This window comes from Coloeus monedula (genome assembly GCF_965178545.1).
Source record: "Coloeus monedula genome assembly, chromosome: Z".
Classification (NCBI taxonomy): domain Eukaryota; kingdom Metazoa; phylum Chordata; class Aves; order Passeriformes; family Corvidae; genus Coloeus; species Coloeus monedula.
Genome location: NC_138822.1, coordinates 12274942 through 12291526, shown reverse-complemented (window position 1 = coordinate 12291526; position 16585 = coordinate 12274942). Strand labels below are relative to the sequence as shown.

Genomic DNA, 16585 nt, shown 5'->3' with positions numbered 1-16585 from the left:
GGGAAAAATCCCTTTGATGTACTTCAGCATGCAGAGATTTCTGCGAGTTTTGGAAGCTCTGCACACTTGTAAGGGACGGTGTACACTTACACTTTTTTTTCCCTGCCCACTTCAAGCCCCACAGACCACCCATTGCTCAAAAACAGTTCTGCTCTTTCAGCAGCAAAGTGTGTCATTTGGTTTTAGCACATTCATTTGCTGGGCTGCTGTGTTTATGTTAAGGGAAGCCAAACTGAGAGATGAAATGTTACAAGGGTGAAGTACAAAGTAGACTCAATTTTTCTCAAGTTAAGAGATGCTGGTAATTTATAGTGTGGCTCCGATTTTCATTTTTATGTAACAGTGGAAAGAATTAACTAAATGCATAGCTCTGGGAAGAAAGAGAGAGGAGGAGGAGAAGGAGGAGGAGGGAAGATGAAGGGGAGACACAAAGGGGAGAGTTTTTGTCAGATATTCATAGAAGGCTAAGAAAACCGTTCTGCTTAGCTAGCAGTGCCCTCATGAGACAGGGTGGCAGTAAGCGAGGAAAATAACAAGATAAATGAAATTTTTGCAGCTGCTAGTAAAATATTGAGAATCTGCACTTTTTTATTGATCTTTATGATCCTGTTGCCAAGAGCCACTTTGCGGTGACAAAATATGTTGACAAGTGCATATCTCACTGCCATGAAAAATGTGGTAGAAGATTCTCCTTATGTCTGCAGTGTTATACAAGGAACAAATTGCATTGCTACAGCCAATTCTTTATAGAAAGTCTAAATTTAAGGCCTACCAACCCTAAACACTTTTATCTTGAACTTCAGAATAATGTTTGTAGCAATTCTTCACTCAGAAAACTGGTTGAGGCCTAACTTTTTTTCTTTTTTTTTTTTTTTTTGTCTATAGATATTTTTCTGCCTAACATAAGCTGTTATAAAAAATGGTCATTTCTTGGTACTTTGACTGTATCATTTTGGTATGTAATCTTTCAGCAAGAGTGGACTATTCTTCTTGTATATATTGAATTTCTATCCATCTCACAGGAGTGTGTTTTACTCTTCCATGTGAAGCATAAGGGAAAAGCCACTGCAAACTGATAATAGTTGTCTTTTATCTTGTGCCTGATTCTAATCTTACACAGTCTTTGCTGCCATGTAAATCTGTTAACTGCAGAAGTATCACTCTGAAGCTATTTGTATCAGTGCAAGATCAGTATAAGGCTCTTGTTTTTATGCTAAAGGCATTAGGATTTTTCCCTTTTTCCCCCCTATGTTCCCACTTTAGTGGTCTAGAAATACCCAGTCTTTTCTCACAGGAACAATGTGATATCACACCTATGGTAATACTAATTTATACATACTAAAGGATCATTGGCACTGCCCTCATGGTCCACACAGAGGAAGATTTAATGGCTTTGTGATCCGATTAACCCCAATTTTTCATTTCCCCTAAGTCAAAGTCTGTTCTTAGCAATCCAAGATCTCTCTTTTGATGGTATATTACTGTCATGAAAGGTCACTTCACACTACTTCAATGGTCTTGCTAAATGAACTTATTCACATAAAAGAGCTGTTTTCTATTTACCCTAAAATAAGTTAACATTAGCTTAGATGACAAATGCGAGGCTGTTTAAATGGCTGAACTTGCTGATCTGTGCTCACCACTCAGATGTTTATAATGTGTAAGCAAAATCTACCATTCTAAAATCCTCCTGACACAGATGTTGTAAGAAAATACCTGTATTTTCATAAAATCTCAGTTCTTCTAAAACCTTAGTGTTTTGTACATGTTAGGTGCAAACTTGCCTGTAATGTTGTTGTTAGCCTGTGCTACAGGAACAAAGGCCTTCTCTAATGACAGATTTGGTTTAAAAACAATCAGTAGGTTATTCATTTAGTTATCTGCAGAAATGCTTCCAAAACAAAGAATTTCTACTGTAATACCATGTAATATAAGAGGAGAATGCTCTATTCCTAAATTACGCAATGTTTTCTTTTTCTCTTAATTAGGTCAAATATATTCTACCGGGCTTGTATAGATATCCCCAGGGGCACTGAGCTGTTGGTGTGGTACAATGACAGCTACACATCTTTCTTTGGAATCCCTCTCCAGTGCATTGCACAAGATGAGAATTGTAAGTTCTTCCTTATATTTCTACCTCTGTAAGTCATACTTCCTCTTTCATGCCTAATCAGCTATATCCATAGAGTGTTTTAGAGGGTGCTCTGTCCCTGGAAGTTCAAGGCCAGTCTTGATGAAACTTTGAGCAACCTCCTCTCCGTGGCAGGGGAGTTGGAACTAGAGGGTCTTTAAGGTCCCTTCCGACTAAAAACCTTCTATGATTCTCTGATTCTACAGCATTTAATGGAAGTGGAGTATATTCAAGGTAAGCTGATATACTTAAAGTGGGCAAAATCATGGTACGGCTAGAATCGCTTTTCTATATAAGTGATTAATTAATCTATTGCAAACAGTTTGTTTGGTTCTTCCTGTTGTTGCCAGACCTATCACAAAACACTGTGTTGCCAAAACAGTAATGCATTGCAAGCCCACAGGGCCTCTGTTAGTGATTCTTTGTTCTATTACCTCTGATCATGTTGAGAAAAGCTTTGGCTGGCTGATTTAAGAGTTTAGATCCTTGTGGTTCAACATAAGAACCAGCTTTTTAAAATATCAACTGAATGTAAATACCTTGAAATGACAATAAACCTCTGTTCCATTCTGACCATCCCCATTTTCACCCATTCTTTTACCTGTTTTCAATATTTTACTTTTAGTTTGCTAGGAATCCTCATGAAACTAAGCATGCAACTTATGATACAAATGCAACCTAGTGCTGGATACTTTGTGATCGAAATAGGTGATTCAGGAACACCCTTCAGTTTTACTGCTTGTGTGTGAGAGTTGTTTAGAGTTTGCATGCATTTTGGCAACTATATGTATCTATGTGGTGGAAGAAAACAATAATGGACTCATTGACTTTGATTTAAGGTAACCCTGTGACCGCCTACACTTAATAAATATAAAATGTATGGTTTTGGTCCTGTGCTTGGACACTTAAACAGGATGAACTGCTAGGATGAACTAGCGTCTTGTAGCAACTCAAATACTGAATCATGAAGCAATTAAACAGCAAGATAGCAGGGATTAAACTGTCAAAAATAAACATCCTTTCCCATCTTGAGTTTTCAAATCTGTTGGGCTTGAGAAAAGTTTAAAAGACATTTAGTTACTGGCAGAAATATTTGCTGATGAAAGTCATGCTCTGCAGTGTACAATATAGAATTTTTTTTTTTTCAGGAGCTGAAGACTACAAAAATTTTATTTGAAAAACAGAGCATTATGGCTAAAATCTGTGAATATTGTCACTTGCTGTTTTGCTGTGAGACAAACCAGAGTTTCATCCAGAGAGACATGAGTAGATGAAATTAATCTCTAACCATGTAGCCAGCTGCAGACTGGTATAGGACTTAAGTCCCACTTAAACTCCCACAGTGTACCTTCTGCTTATCTTCTGCACAGGGGTGTTGTCACTAGCACAAGTTCTGCCTACATTCCTTAGGTCTTTATTACCCTAATCTCATTGCTTCTGTGGACTTTTATGAGTACAACTTAAAGAAAAGAAAAAGAAAAAAAAAGTGATCCCCTTCTTCTGAGCGTATTGGGGCAAAATGATAGTATATAAATTGCTCCTGGTACTGAAGAGACATAGAAGACATACTTTATGTCTGGAAACTTGTGATAGACAGCTCTATGGATGTAACTCTACTTAGAAATTATGTTCTCAGATACTACAAAAAAGAATAGATTAGGAAGGCCCTCAACTGACATAAACTAAATATCTTATAATAATATAATATTTGAATAATTGTGATTGATCATAGATATTAGAACATAACCCTAAAATATCTGGCAGGATTTAAGATATTACCAAATATTAATTTGCCTTTTTTTTATATATATTAAAAAATGTTGGCTGATGCCAGCTTACAACTTTAATTCTCATGTTTGCTCTTAGAAATCTATTGCCATGACTTACCAAACCAGAATTTTGCTTTCTAATCAAGAGTTTAGTACAGGCTATGTACCTATTTGTAGACATAAACAGTTTGTGACAGTAACTAAATTTCTGTATGCATACGTATATATATATATAAATAACATATTTAATTTAAAAAATTCCATTAAAATATTATCTCATGAGTCTGAGCGGTCCAAAATTAGAAAGCATCAGAAGTTACTTGGTCCAGATGGCCTAAATTATATTCATTTTTGCATTGTGATGCAAGTTTTTGTCAGTTGACTATTTTTCCACAGGACCCTTACCTTATTCACTGTATGATCTACATGGTTCTCATGGTGTGAGGCAGTTGTTCAATTTCTTCTACTTGCTTGACCTCCTGCTTTTCTTATCACAAAACATTCAAATTCAGCACTAAATCACTTCTTTGTGAAAAGCATATTGCATTTGTTGCTGAAATATCTGAGTGCCTCTGAAGCTGGAGTTAACTGATGATCATATGACTAGAAACAATTTTCATGGGACCTGAAAAAATTTTTATGCCTGTTTTGTAGGTGGGAAACTGGTGCACAAAGGCCTCTCTGCCTATACTTTGCAGTGTTTCATGGTGACCTACCTGCTATTAAACTCAGGCATTAGAGGCATGGTGAAGTCCCTGGCTTCTTAACTGCATTGGCAGTGTGACTATTTGTGAGATGTAATAGTATAATATCCTTAGAGGCTACCCTTTTGTAGGATAAGGGAACTATTGCTGCAGTAGATATTTAAGCCCTCTTGTATCTTGAGGAGTGTCCGAGAAGGGATTTTTTCTCCATGCTCTCAAAATTCACGCATGTCTGGGATATAGCAGTCAGACATGCTGACTGCAACATGCAGAGTCAGGGTATCACAAGTGGTGCAGCTTTTTCTTTCAGATGACAAACCCATAGTGTAATAAATGTATATCACAGTCAGGCTTCTCTGGGTCCTTTCAGTCTCAGACACTCCCTTGCATGAATTTTCATTTCAGTGTCACAGAATCAGCACCATCCATTCAGATCACTGTCTCACTCAAGTCCTTCTTTTCTTCCCCCCCCCCCCTTTTTTTTGTACATTGTTAAAATAAAATTGTTTCATTGTAGTGTCAAGAAAATGGATGTTGATTTTTTTTGGTGTCTCCCAAAATTGTACTAGCTTTAAAACTAGCTTTAAAAAGGCATAAAAAGGATCTTATTTAATTTTCTTGTTTTCTCCCAGTGAATGTCCCTTCGACTGTAATGGAGGCCATGTCCAGACAAGACACCCTACAGCCATTTAATAAAAGTAGCAAACTATCCCCTGCCACTCCACAGCGATCCGTAGTATTTCCACAGACTCCGTGTAGCAGAAATTTTTCTCTCCTGGATAAGTCTGGGTCCATCGAGTCAGGATTTAACCAGATCAGTGTCAAAAACCAACGAGTTCTTGCAAGCCCAACTTCAACAAGCCAACTAAATTCTGAGTTCAGTGACTGGCATCTTTGGAAATGTGGGCAATGCTTTAAGACTTTCACCCAGCGGATCCTCTTACAGATGCATGTGTGTACGCAGAACCCCGACAGGTAAAGCCCAGGCTCTCTTTTTTTTCTGTATCTACTGATAGCCAGATCCACTGCTTTCTTCTTTTATCAAGCTGTTATTATTTTCAAAACCAAACCATTATTATGGGGAGCCTGTATGACATAATTCATCGGCAGCTGTGTGAAGTAAGCTGATAAAAACTATTGCTTGCCTTCACTATTTGTAAAAACATTTGGTGCATAAATGTGCAGATAAAAGGAAATAGCTAAGGATATAATCTTGTTTTTAGAATGGTTTGGTACATCTGATGGAAGCAACAAAATAGAATGAAAATTTATGAATATCATAGATGGAAAAAATGAGGTCAAGAAAATTAAAAGTCTCTCTGTCTTCCAAACATAATCTAACTTGCTGCTCAGTGGCTGTCACAGTCATTTCAGGGTTCAGCTATAGTGTGCAATGCGTATGAACTTAATTAAGTACTAAGAGGTAATGAATTGGAATTTTTTGCTTAGTACTATTTTTCTTCATAGCATGCAAACCCATAAATCGTACAAAGCTGTCAAAAGGAAATACCTACTCCACCAGTGATGTGGAGGAAAACAGATGCCACTTATTCAATAAACTAATATCCACACAGAAGAAAAATGTTGACTAGATACCTCAGAGTCAAAGTTGGTTTGAAAGTTTGTCAATACAGAATTTTATGGCTGTGAACTGAGGATGAAATTTAGCTGAACAAGTGAATTAAAATTTCAGGTACTCTGACCGGTGGCACAGTAAATATAATGGAACCATTATTTATGAATCAAAGCTGGTTTATTTGACAATTTTGATAGCTGGCAGGACAAAAGAGAAAAATCAAATTAATTCAATAAAAAAGGCTGCCCGTGTTTTGTCTCTTCTTCCGCTGTGAAGATTTGAGCAGAACAGCTGAATCCCTGGAAGGTTGTTCTAAAAGCAGGATTTAATTGTGAATTACAGTTAACAAAACACTACCAAAAAGTAGCAAAGAGTGAGTCTGTGCATGTGTTTGTGTGCATGTCTATGTCTCTTTGTGTACTTGTGTACTATCTACATGTACACATATGCTTGTGTGATTCTGTGGGTATGGAGATATTAGAGAATAAGTCCATTTTTCCAGAAGAAATGTCAAACATGCTAGGGGCTAACTAGATTCTAAGCAAATCTTCATAGAAATTAAAGAATTTATAATATTGTGAAAGAAAACAAACCCTTTCAACATTTTCAGGATTTTAGGCTGGCCTAAGCAGAAGCATATGCCTTGCTAAGGAAGCTGTAGGACTCAACTGGCCATTTAAGTGTCACAATGTAGAATATTGGTCCTGAAACATCTGCTCCTAAATATCCTGGACTTTCATGTTTCCAGTGTTAAAGCACCCTAAGCATATTGTAAAGCATAAAATGGTGCCTCAGTCTGGAAGAGCCTAGAGACTAGAAAAGGCACATTGTGAGGTGTTTCACATACTTTTTCAGTGATTGATCCAATCAGGTGTGACACCTAGATTACATCCTTTACTTGAACCCCTCTCCCTTTATGAAGAAGCAAGTTGCAGTTAATGAAGAAGAGTCTTTTTTAATGGTACTATTCTGCACTCTGGGCGACAGTCAAATACTCATTTTGTCAGAGAAAGAAAATAAGTTTGTCTTACCATTAGATCTTTAATCTCAGAGGCTACAGATTCAGTTTTTAAAATTAATTTTATTTACTTTCATTTATTTTTATTTATTTTCTCTTCAGCAGCTTGTGTCAAATATTGTGTGAAACACAGACTGGATTTCAGGTCTTCACTCTTAAAGTGAACATCCTCATTAGTAGGGGGCTGATTCATGATGTCTCACCTCTCAGTCTCTCCTGTGCCCACCTGACTAGTAGCTTCCACAGGAAAGTGTGGAGCACTGTCAGCTCAGAATACCCTAGAGCATAGTAGGAAATCATCTTGCTATGTTTAAGGTCATTGCAATTCATTCCATGTTTGAAATTACCATAAATAACAGTTACTGCCCTGGGATCAGGGTTCTCATATCCCTGCTTAGAAATCATTACAGTTTGAGCTTACATCACAGGCAACTTTTTGTCTTTTAGCCGGTACCAGTTATTTTGTGATACAGTATCTAGAAAAAGTTGCCTTTGGTTTCTTAAACATATTGTGTAACTCTAGATGAAAAATTTTTAAAGTGTTGCACAAAATTTCCAGGAGACATGAAAGTAAGGTATGATTTGTGAAAGAATACCAGCCCAAAGTACTGGATGCATCTCTCTGGTTTTTATTTTCTCAATGACATCTGCAGCACCACTCCAGCTGATAAACAGCTCTTAGTTCGTTGTCAGCAATTTGTGAGCACACTGGTCACTGCATCTTTGATGTGACTGAAGCAGCAGGGCCTGTCATCTCTAGGAAATAGACTTTAGTCTATCTGTTCTGGTTTAGTATTTGTTTTTCAGATATGCTGTGCAGGGAAAACACCTTTGAATCCATACAGGAGTCCAATTCATGCTCTGAAATTTGAGAAAAGCAGACTACTTGAAGCTTGAGAATCCAAACAAAGATAATACAACAACTGAGATTAAGACAACATCTAAATGAGAGCAGACATAAAACAGGCCATAATAGACATAATTCCATGAAGTAGTAAGAAATAAATGATCATATTGAACAGGCAGATCACTTAATAAATAAAAATTATTTTAAAGTACTATGAATGCCAAATAGGAGAAATTATTAAAATCATCTCCTGGGTTTTTTGTTTTATTTTAAGATTTTAATTTAAATTGACTTTTAATTACTTACTGGTTTACTTGTATTTTACTTCTCCCTTTCCACTGAATTTTTTTTTAGCTTGTTACATTTTCTAGGGCTTCTCTTTGACGTTAATGGTAATTGGGGTTGAAGTGGGTACGGGAGGTGGAAATTTAAATCCATAAAATCTTGAATACTGGGACCTTCTGAGTCTTTGAGACTTTTTTCAAGCCTTGACCAGACAGAAGCTGTTTGATAAAATATTTCTGGAAGCAAGAGTTGAAAGTCCATTTTGGTGAGGTTTTTCTGTTTGTTTTGTTGAATTTTTTTTTAAATTTCCTTTTTTAATTATTTCCTCCCTTCTGCTGCAGAAGTTCCCAACAATCCTATTGGAAGGCTAAAAAAAGGGTCTAACCAAAACTCTTTGTTATAGTGAACAATTTCTAGAGAAGTTGGTTTTGTTTTTTTTTTAACAGTAACCACTTTTCTGATAATGACAGTCTTTTTTAATGACATTGCTCTTCCACCTCACTATGATCACCAGATTAAGGATACATTGGTGTTGAGGGAAGGCAGAAGTCTTCAGTTCTCAAGAGTTTTGTGTGGCATATTTTCATGTACAACCTGTACATCTGTGTGATATATATTCTCATTGATTACCAGGTATTCAAGTTGATAATCCGAGGGAAAGCACACTCCATAAATGTGTTCATGGATGATAGATTATGGGTGTGATCTGGCACTCACAATTCTTGTTTACTCAAAAGATACTATTTTACTCATGTTTTGCTGTACCACCTCAATATTAAATAGTAACTTTTGTTTTGTTTTGTTTTGTTTTGTTTTGTTTTGTTTTGTTTTTCTTAACAGGAAGTTGAAGTTACCAAATTAATAGATCTTTTTCTCTAAGATCATGGCTTAGTCCATTTTCTATTTATATTTTCTTTATAGGTTCTGTGTCTTTGACCTTGATGCTCTCCCCAAGTCCACTAATTGATTTGAATCTCTCCAAAACAGACTTAGAAAAATTATGTGTGTTGAACAAGAATTGTCTATTTCTGTTTATTGAGTATTGCTCAGTTAAAATAAACTTCATGCTGAATTTAATGCTGGTTCGTGCATAAACTTTTCATAAAGGTTTGCAAGTGCCCAGGACTCAGAACTAATAACAATAATGGGTGTACAGAGCAGCAGCTCTCCCTGTCAGCTTGAGAAGCTTGCAGATGCTCCAAGTGTGCTGGCTTTCTGCTTTTGCTAGTTTCTGCACAAGCATTTGTAACAGATGATTGCAGAACTCCCAGCAGGTCCAGCTCTGCCATCCCTGCTGCTGCATGGTGCCCGAGGTGCTTGGAAGAGCAGTTGTGCTGCCTAAGGGGAACCCCAAGGCAGCAGGGGATGTGGAGCCCAGAGGCAGTGAAGGTAGCCCCCCATGCCTCTGCCAGGGATGTTTCTGTGCGCAAGTTAGCAGTATCCTGAAGCGTCACTTTGTTCTCCAGTCTTAATTCAACTTGCTAGAAGAGGGCATTCCTCAAAAATACCGTCCTATGAGCACAACTGTGACCTAACTCCTCTGACTGCAGCTGTGCTCTTAAAGCTGTGCATTGTACAAAGGCCTGGTCCTGAAAGCTGATGCTGGCCCCACTTCAACCTGCCCTGCTTTTGGAGTTCCGTGCAGAGGTTGTGGTGTGGCAGCCTCCCCACTATAACAATGTTGAAAGCTGTCCTGGGTTCAAGGGAGCCCTGTGTTCCACTCTTCGCGACCACGAGATCAAATCATGTCTTCCAAGCTCAGGAGCAAAGAGGAAGTCAGGCAAAATCACCAGGAGGCCTGCATGGATGAATGGGGAATTCCTGGATGAATTCAAAGGCAAAAAGGAAGCCCATCGAGGATGGAAGCACAGACAGGTAGTCTGGGAGATATACAGACAGATTCTCTAAGCAGTCAGAGATCTCTTTAGGAAAGCTAAAACCCTGATAGGATTAAATGTGGGCAGGGACATCTAGGACAACAAAAGCTTCTGTTGTTACATTGGTGATAAAAGGAAGACTAGGGAAAATGCGGACCCTCTCTAAAAGGAAGCAGAAGGCCTGGTGACCTGGGACATGGAAAAGGCTGAGCTAGTCAGCAAATTCACTGGCAAGTATTCCAGTCACACCACCACGTCACAGAAGCCAAAGGCAGGGACTGGGAGAACAAAAAACTGCCTGCTGTAGAAGATCATATATGAGCCTTCCAGTACCCACAGAGGCCTGTGAGAAAGCTAGAGAGAGACTTTTTGTGAGGACATTTAGTGATAGAACAAGGGAAAATGGCCTTAAACCGAAAGAGGGTAAATTTACATTGGACATAAGAATGAAATTTTTTGGTGTGAGGGTGGTGAGACAGACTGGAAATTTTCCCAGAGAAGCTGTTGATGCCCCGTCCTGGGAATAATCAAGGCCAAATGGGATGGGGCCTTGAGTGGAAGGTGTCCCTGCCGATAGCAGGGCGGTGGAAACAAGCTGGTCTTAAGGCCCCTTTCAACACAGACCATTCTGCAATTCCATGATCATGTTGATTTTCTACTTCTTAACCCTCAACAGGAAGAAAAGCACTTTCAACCACATGCCAGCCTCTCCTTTCAACTGGTGGTTTTCTAGTTCTTTCTCAGGGAAAAGAATTACTGTGCTGTGCTGTTTTGTCTCTCTGGGATGAGAGTGTTTCACTAATAGAGTTACTAGTATTTGGGAGCTCACAAGGAATTTCTCTTCTAAGAATTGCACTAGAATTCCATATGCCCCTTGAAAAGAGCAAATTCACTTCCAAAGAGGCCACACTAAAAACCTATTCATCATAATGGAAATAATTTAAAAATGCGTTGGATAATAATGATTGGATTTTTCAAGATTCTAATAATTCAAAGAGTTAATAATTTAAGATTTAGAAATTAAATTTATAAGGCTTAGGTATACTTAGGAGTAAGAATTTGGAAAATATATTTTTTTAGCAGAGGAATAGTGAAAGACAAATAAAGCTATGTCAATTTTGTTAAATGAAAATCTAAAAAGAATCAATCTAAATGTACAGTTGTCTGTCAGTAGCTATTCCAGATGAAAGGATATGGATTTTTCTATTCTTTTCTCTTAACATGCTTTGTACACATTAAGGGTTTTACGTCCCCTGCACAAAGCATGAGCTTTGGTGGGGTTCAGTAGGCCTTACAGCAGAACATGAGTTTTGAACTGGTCCCATACATGATGTATTTTCACACAGAAAAGTATCAGTTGCAAAAGTAAGAAATTTTTAAGAGAGGAAAAGACATCACCAAAGAGCAAAATCATTTAAGAGATTGTCTAGCTTAGAGAGCAAAATTTATTCCTTAGCATTTTTGTTTTGAAAAATGTGACTTGCACAACTTGGAAAAGCTCAAAATATAAATTACCGCAAAACATGAAAACTATTACATTAGAATTGCGCTCTGAATTTCTTCAGATGGTCTGTGTTCCTATAGTGGGCCATCATACAGTCAGAGACTGTAGGATTAGGGTCTCTCCAAAAATCTGGTGGATTCTACTTGTCAGTAAACTTAGATACCTTATCAATGATGCATGTGATTAATGACGACAGTGTAATTTTTCCAACAGGAAAATTTTCTTCTGAGTAAGTAGATTTCCTTTCTTTGAGCCCAAAAAGAAAGGTGTGGAGCTAAAAGCCCCCATGTAGCTAGGTGTTTAATAAAAAATATTAGAACTGCTTTTGATGGCTGTCATCATTCTCATCTGTACATTGCTGTAAACAGTTTAGCTGTTCTTAACTGTAGTGCAAAATTACTATCTGTAAGATTTTGATTCACATGGATACTGTGAAGCTCAAGAAGGTACAATATAGGTATTGGTTATTCCAAGGAAATGAGTTTTTCTGAGCTGGGAGTGCATTCAGCCCAGCAGTGGATTTTTGAAAGTACAGCCTATGAAGACCAACACTTCTGTCACTTTGTCCCTGTTCCTTCTTCCTGCAAAACTCTGTTATAGCAAGGTCACCATCTTAATTCATTGTGCCAGTGCAGACAAAAGTGCTGGCAGAAGACATAACTGCTACATCAAAGGCAGGCGTGCTCTGCCCATGTCAATGTACTCACTGAACCGAGCATTGCTTGTGTTCAGTACTTCAGCACCACTTTCATTTTTTTTTGAAAAATAACATATTGATTTTATTCCAAGAAAAAAATTCTGAGCACAGTAAAATGGTTACCAGAGAACAGAATGATAACTTTTGTACTTATTGAATGCAATTCTTTTTGCTCTTTGAAACGTAGTAGTATCCAAAGTTGTCAGAAGTTGGCATATTTAAATCTGTAATTGTCCAAACTACAGCTTTTTTAAGCTGTTACAGTATTTGAATGCATTTTTAGGCTCTCTTTTTAAAATTAATTTTGCTTAATGTGTGTCATGTATCTAAGCTTTTATAAAAAAATACACATTTTAGTGTTAATCAGAATTACCTGGGTATAAACTGGATAAATGCATCCTTTGCAAAGAGAAGGGTTACTCCTTTAATAGTTTTTCTCCCAAGATGTGGATGAATCAGAAAAATGCAGTCAAAGTGATCTAACAATAGGTGATCTTTACAGGGCTTATTTTCTTCATCATAAGCCAGTGAAATACATTTTGAATACTTTGTAAAGAAGACATTTATTTTGAGCCAGTGTAAGGGGTGAACCCATATTTTTTGGTATCACAATATTCACTCATATTTGGTTTGAAATTTTGACTGTTTACAGACAAGATACAGTGTGTATTTTCACTGCATTAAATTAATCACATTGACTGTTAAAAAGATAAAAGATTAATTGGTTTTATGTAGCATTGTATCATTTTTCGTGGTCACTGTTAAAAATAGATAACCAGAGGCTAATAGATGTTAATGGCCTCCTTCACTATTAAAAAAATCAATGTTTCTTGGATACAGCATATATTATCGCATTATTTTGCTTAAAAATGTTTGATTTGAGAATATCCATGCAAGTAAGTCCACATTCACCAATCATCTCTGTTTTACCAACTCCTGAAATTTCATGCCAAATTTGATAAATATTTTCTATGCAAATTAAATTTGGACTCCAAGAAAAGTGAACATGTTACTACTTGTCTTCCAGTAAGAGAAATAGATAATCAGTTTGTTGTTTTTTTGGTTTTTTAAAATATTGTTTTACATATATCTGTGTATCTTTAAGGAACACATAATCTAAATTACCTTTCCAGAGCTTTTATATATTACTTTCAGACTTGTTGGAGAGTAGTTAGATTTTCAAATGCAAGTAATTAAAATTGTAAGGTATTGAGTTATTGATGAATACTGAGCTATTAATCAAGCTAAAAAATTCTACAATCAGGGTTCAGTGCTCTGAAGCACCGTAAAATAATAGTATTTGTGTTCAGTGATGCAAGTACCACAATTAAGCAGTTCACTTGACAAATGAGATAGTTCACTTTATTTTGCACTTAATTGAATTGTACATGCCTGGTCACCATTGTGTCTTTCTCTTTAGTTTTGGTTTCTAGCCATTTAAACATATACATTTATTACAGAGAGAGCAATTAGGTTGTGTTGGCCATTGGCACTGGAAACGCAGACACCAAGAGTTAAAATGTTGTGTAGGGTAAAAATCATTATTACCCCTCCAGAAAAAAAAATCTTAATTTTCTTAACAAAAAGTCTAATGAGCATTTAGTAATCTGCCAGTAACTTAAAACAAATATGAAATGGAAAATCCCCCTGTAGGATGTTGATATTAAGCCACTTTTACCAAAGAGAAATATACAGACATGGTTTCTTGGCATTTTATTTTAGTTAGTATTTCAGCAGACTAGTCTCACATTGCTGTCTTGTATGCTTTTTTTTTCTGTGTTTGCAGTCTGCTTGTTATGATTCTGAATTTGTAACATATTGGTCAGTTTTGTGTGTTTGTTTGTTATGTTTACTTTTAACAAAATGTGTTGTTGAAAAGCTGAGTTCTGGGTTGCCTTTCAAGATCCACAAAAAAGGTATTTTCAATCTGGATGGGAGAAAAATGTTAATAAAATGCAAAAATTTTCAACAGAAGTAAGAAAATCAAAAGGTAATTGTAATACGGTGGTCATTTTTTCCAAGTCTCTTATTGAAATAGGTGATTTCTAAAAGCCTCCAAGGCATTATGAGGAGTTTAATTGTGAGTAGCTCCAGAATACAGCTAAGATATGCACATAGCCATCAGACATGCTTTCGTAGGTAAGACTGTAGCTGGCATCAACAGACAGAGGATTTCATGAGTCCCTTAGCTCCGATGTGTGTGGATCTTTTTTTTTTTGACTAAGGAGCACTGTATTGAGTTTGAGAGAATTAGGGTAGGCATATGATGTGCAGTGCAGGATCATGGGTTCTCTGAATTGCGGTTTGTGGGCCCCCATAGACTCTCAGTTAATTCCTGCCCAAGAATTTCACATTTGTTAAAGAGGTCATGAAGTTTTGGGTATGCGTCTCCCAAGAAAAACCCAGAGAACTGCACCCACAGTTCTCTTTGGAAATCACTAGGAAGATCAGGTGCTCCCTCCTGTATGGTTTCCTGCTCATGCCAACAGAAAGCACTGATGACATGCTGTTTCTCTTTCCCATTGCAGGCCCTACCAGTGTGGTCACTGCTCCCAGTCTTTCTCCCAGCCCTCAGAGCTGAGGAACCACGTTGTTACGCACTCCAGCGACAGGCCTTTCAAGTGTGGCTACTGCGGGCGTGCCTTTGCTGGTGCCACAACACTCAACAATCACATCCGGACACACACGGGGGAAAAGCCCTTCAAGTAAGTACTTAAAGCCAACAGCTTTTGCCAGCTGAGATTAGAGGGAGAAATGCATTGCTGCTGCTCACTAGCGTCACCAGCACATGGCAGAGGTTCTCTTAAAAGCCAAGGTCAGACCATCAGGTAAAACAGTTAGTGGTGCTGTTAAAATCAGAATTTATAAGGGTTTGGTTTTGGGTTTCTTGAAAGCCTTGTGCAATTTTCTGTTCTCTAATGATATCTTGATTGTTTTAATTAAGTGGCAAGCTGCTGCCAGAGAACCATAGCTGAAAATACGATCAAGACTGGGACAGGCCATGCTGTAAGAATGTTAATATAATTCTTTGATGTCTATATGCTGAGGTAGATGGAGCTTCACCTAAAAGCTAATTTGGTTCTGGTTAAATATGGGGAGAAATATGCACTTTCTTTTAGTCTCAGAATCACTGGATAGAAAATGTAACCCTGGCTTGTAGCATAAGTTTTGAAAGATCATAATAATAAATTGACAGTGTTAAGTTGGCCAAGATATAAGAAAAAAATAAGTAATCAGATAAAGATGATTTTGCATTAAACAGATTTTTTTAATTTATGAGGTTTCTAATTACTGATATTAAAGCTAAGCACATACCTGTCTCAGAAATCTTCCAGCAGTGCCCATTTCCAGCCATAGTACAGCTGATCCAGGTGTATATTACCTTCTGTTGTGCAGGACTCTGCCTACCTAACAGGAAGTGTTCTCCAAGGCAGAAGAAATATTTCCCATACTTGTGTCTTTGTCTTGGCTGAACTGGCAGGCTCAGAGTATATGTATGTTGCAGCTGGAACAAGTCCACCTAATGTATTGATATCACTTCTTTTGGAAGCTTCCTGGATGTTCCTAGGAGGAAGGGGAGTAAGGGTAGAAGAAGGTTTGTGTCTCAGTTCTAGGAGTACTGTCTGTTCTCTGTCTGCTTTTCTCTATTTGCCTTTTTTTTCTACTTTTGCCAAACTGTGCTTTTGATCTGGTTAATGTAAGAGAGCTCAGCCATGGGGCCTGTCAGAACCCCTCGTAACAAGCCCGACAGAGATACTGGTGAACCCGCTTTGCCTCCATATAAGGTTGGAAGGAAGCATGGCCTCCATACATGTCTTTGCTGTGGGTGAGGGGACAGAGCCAGGAACAAAATGCTGCATCTCCAGTACAGAAGAACTTGCATACCAGAAATAATGGCTAGGATAATGTTGTAGGAGGCAAAACACAGAAACTGAGAACATCTAAATATTGGCTTCTCTTGAGCCCCTCTGTTGAATGCTCAAAGCCTATAGAAAGCGAGCCAAAAATGGTGTGAGCAATCAGATTGATTTTATCTAGCTGCTGTGTAAATAGATTTTAGTAATTAATGGAAGAGGTTTCCAGGTCAAAATGGAAAATAGATTTCATTTAATGTTAAGGTGTTACTTATGTGTAACCTTGTTGACTCCACTTAATTTTTTCGTTAACATCCTGTTTT

The 16585-nt window shown here is 37.5% G+C and overlaps 1 protein-coding gene across 1 annotated transcript in view; it reads left to right on the top strand.

Moving 5' to 3' along the window:
• PRDM6 (PR/SET domain 6) overlaps positions 1–16585 on the top strand; it is a gene marked incomplete at both ends in the record, with an annotated part of 72581 nt that overhangs the window by 50382 nt on the left and 5614 nt on the right. The window contains 3 exons of the mRNA XM_082300880.1: positions 1989–2113; positions 5237–5579; positions 14937–15113. Of these exons, the coding sequence (XP_082157006.1) occupies positions 1989–2113; positions 5237–5579; positions 14937–15113 (645 nt within the window). The remainder of the gene's footprint in view (positions 1–1988; positions 2114–5236; positions 5580–14936; positions 15114–16585) is intronic.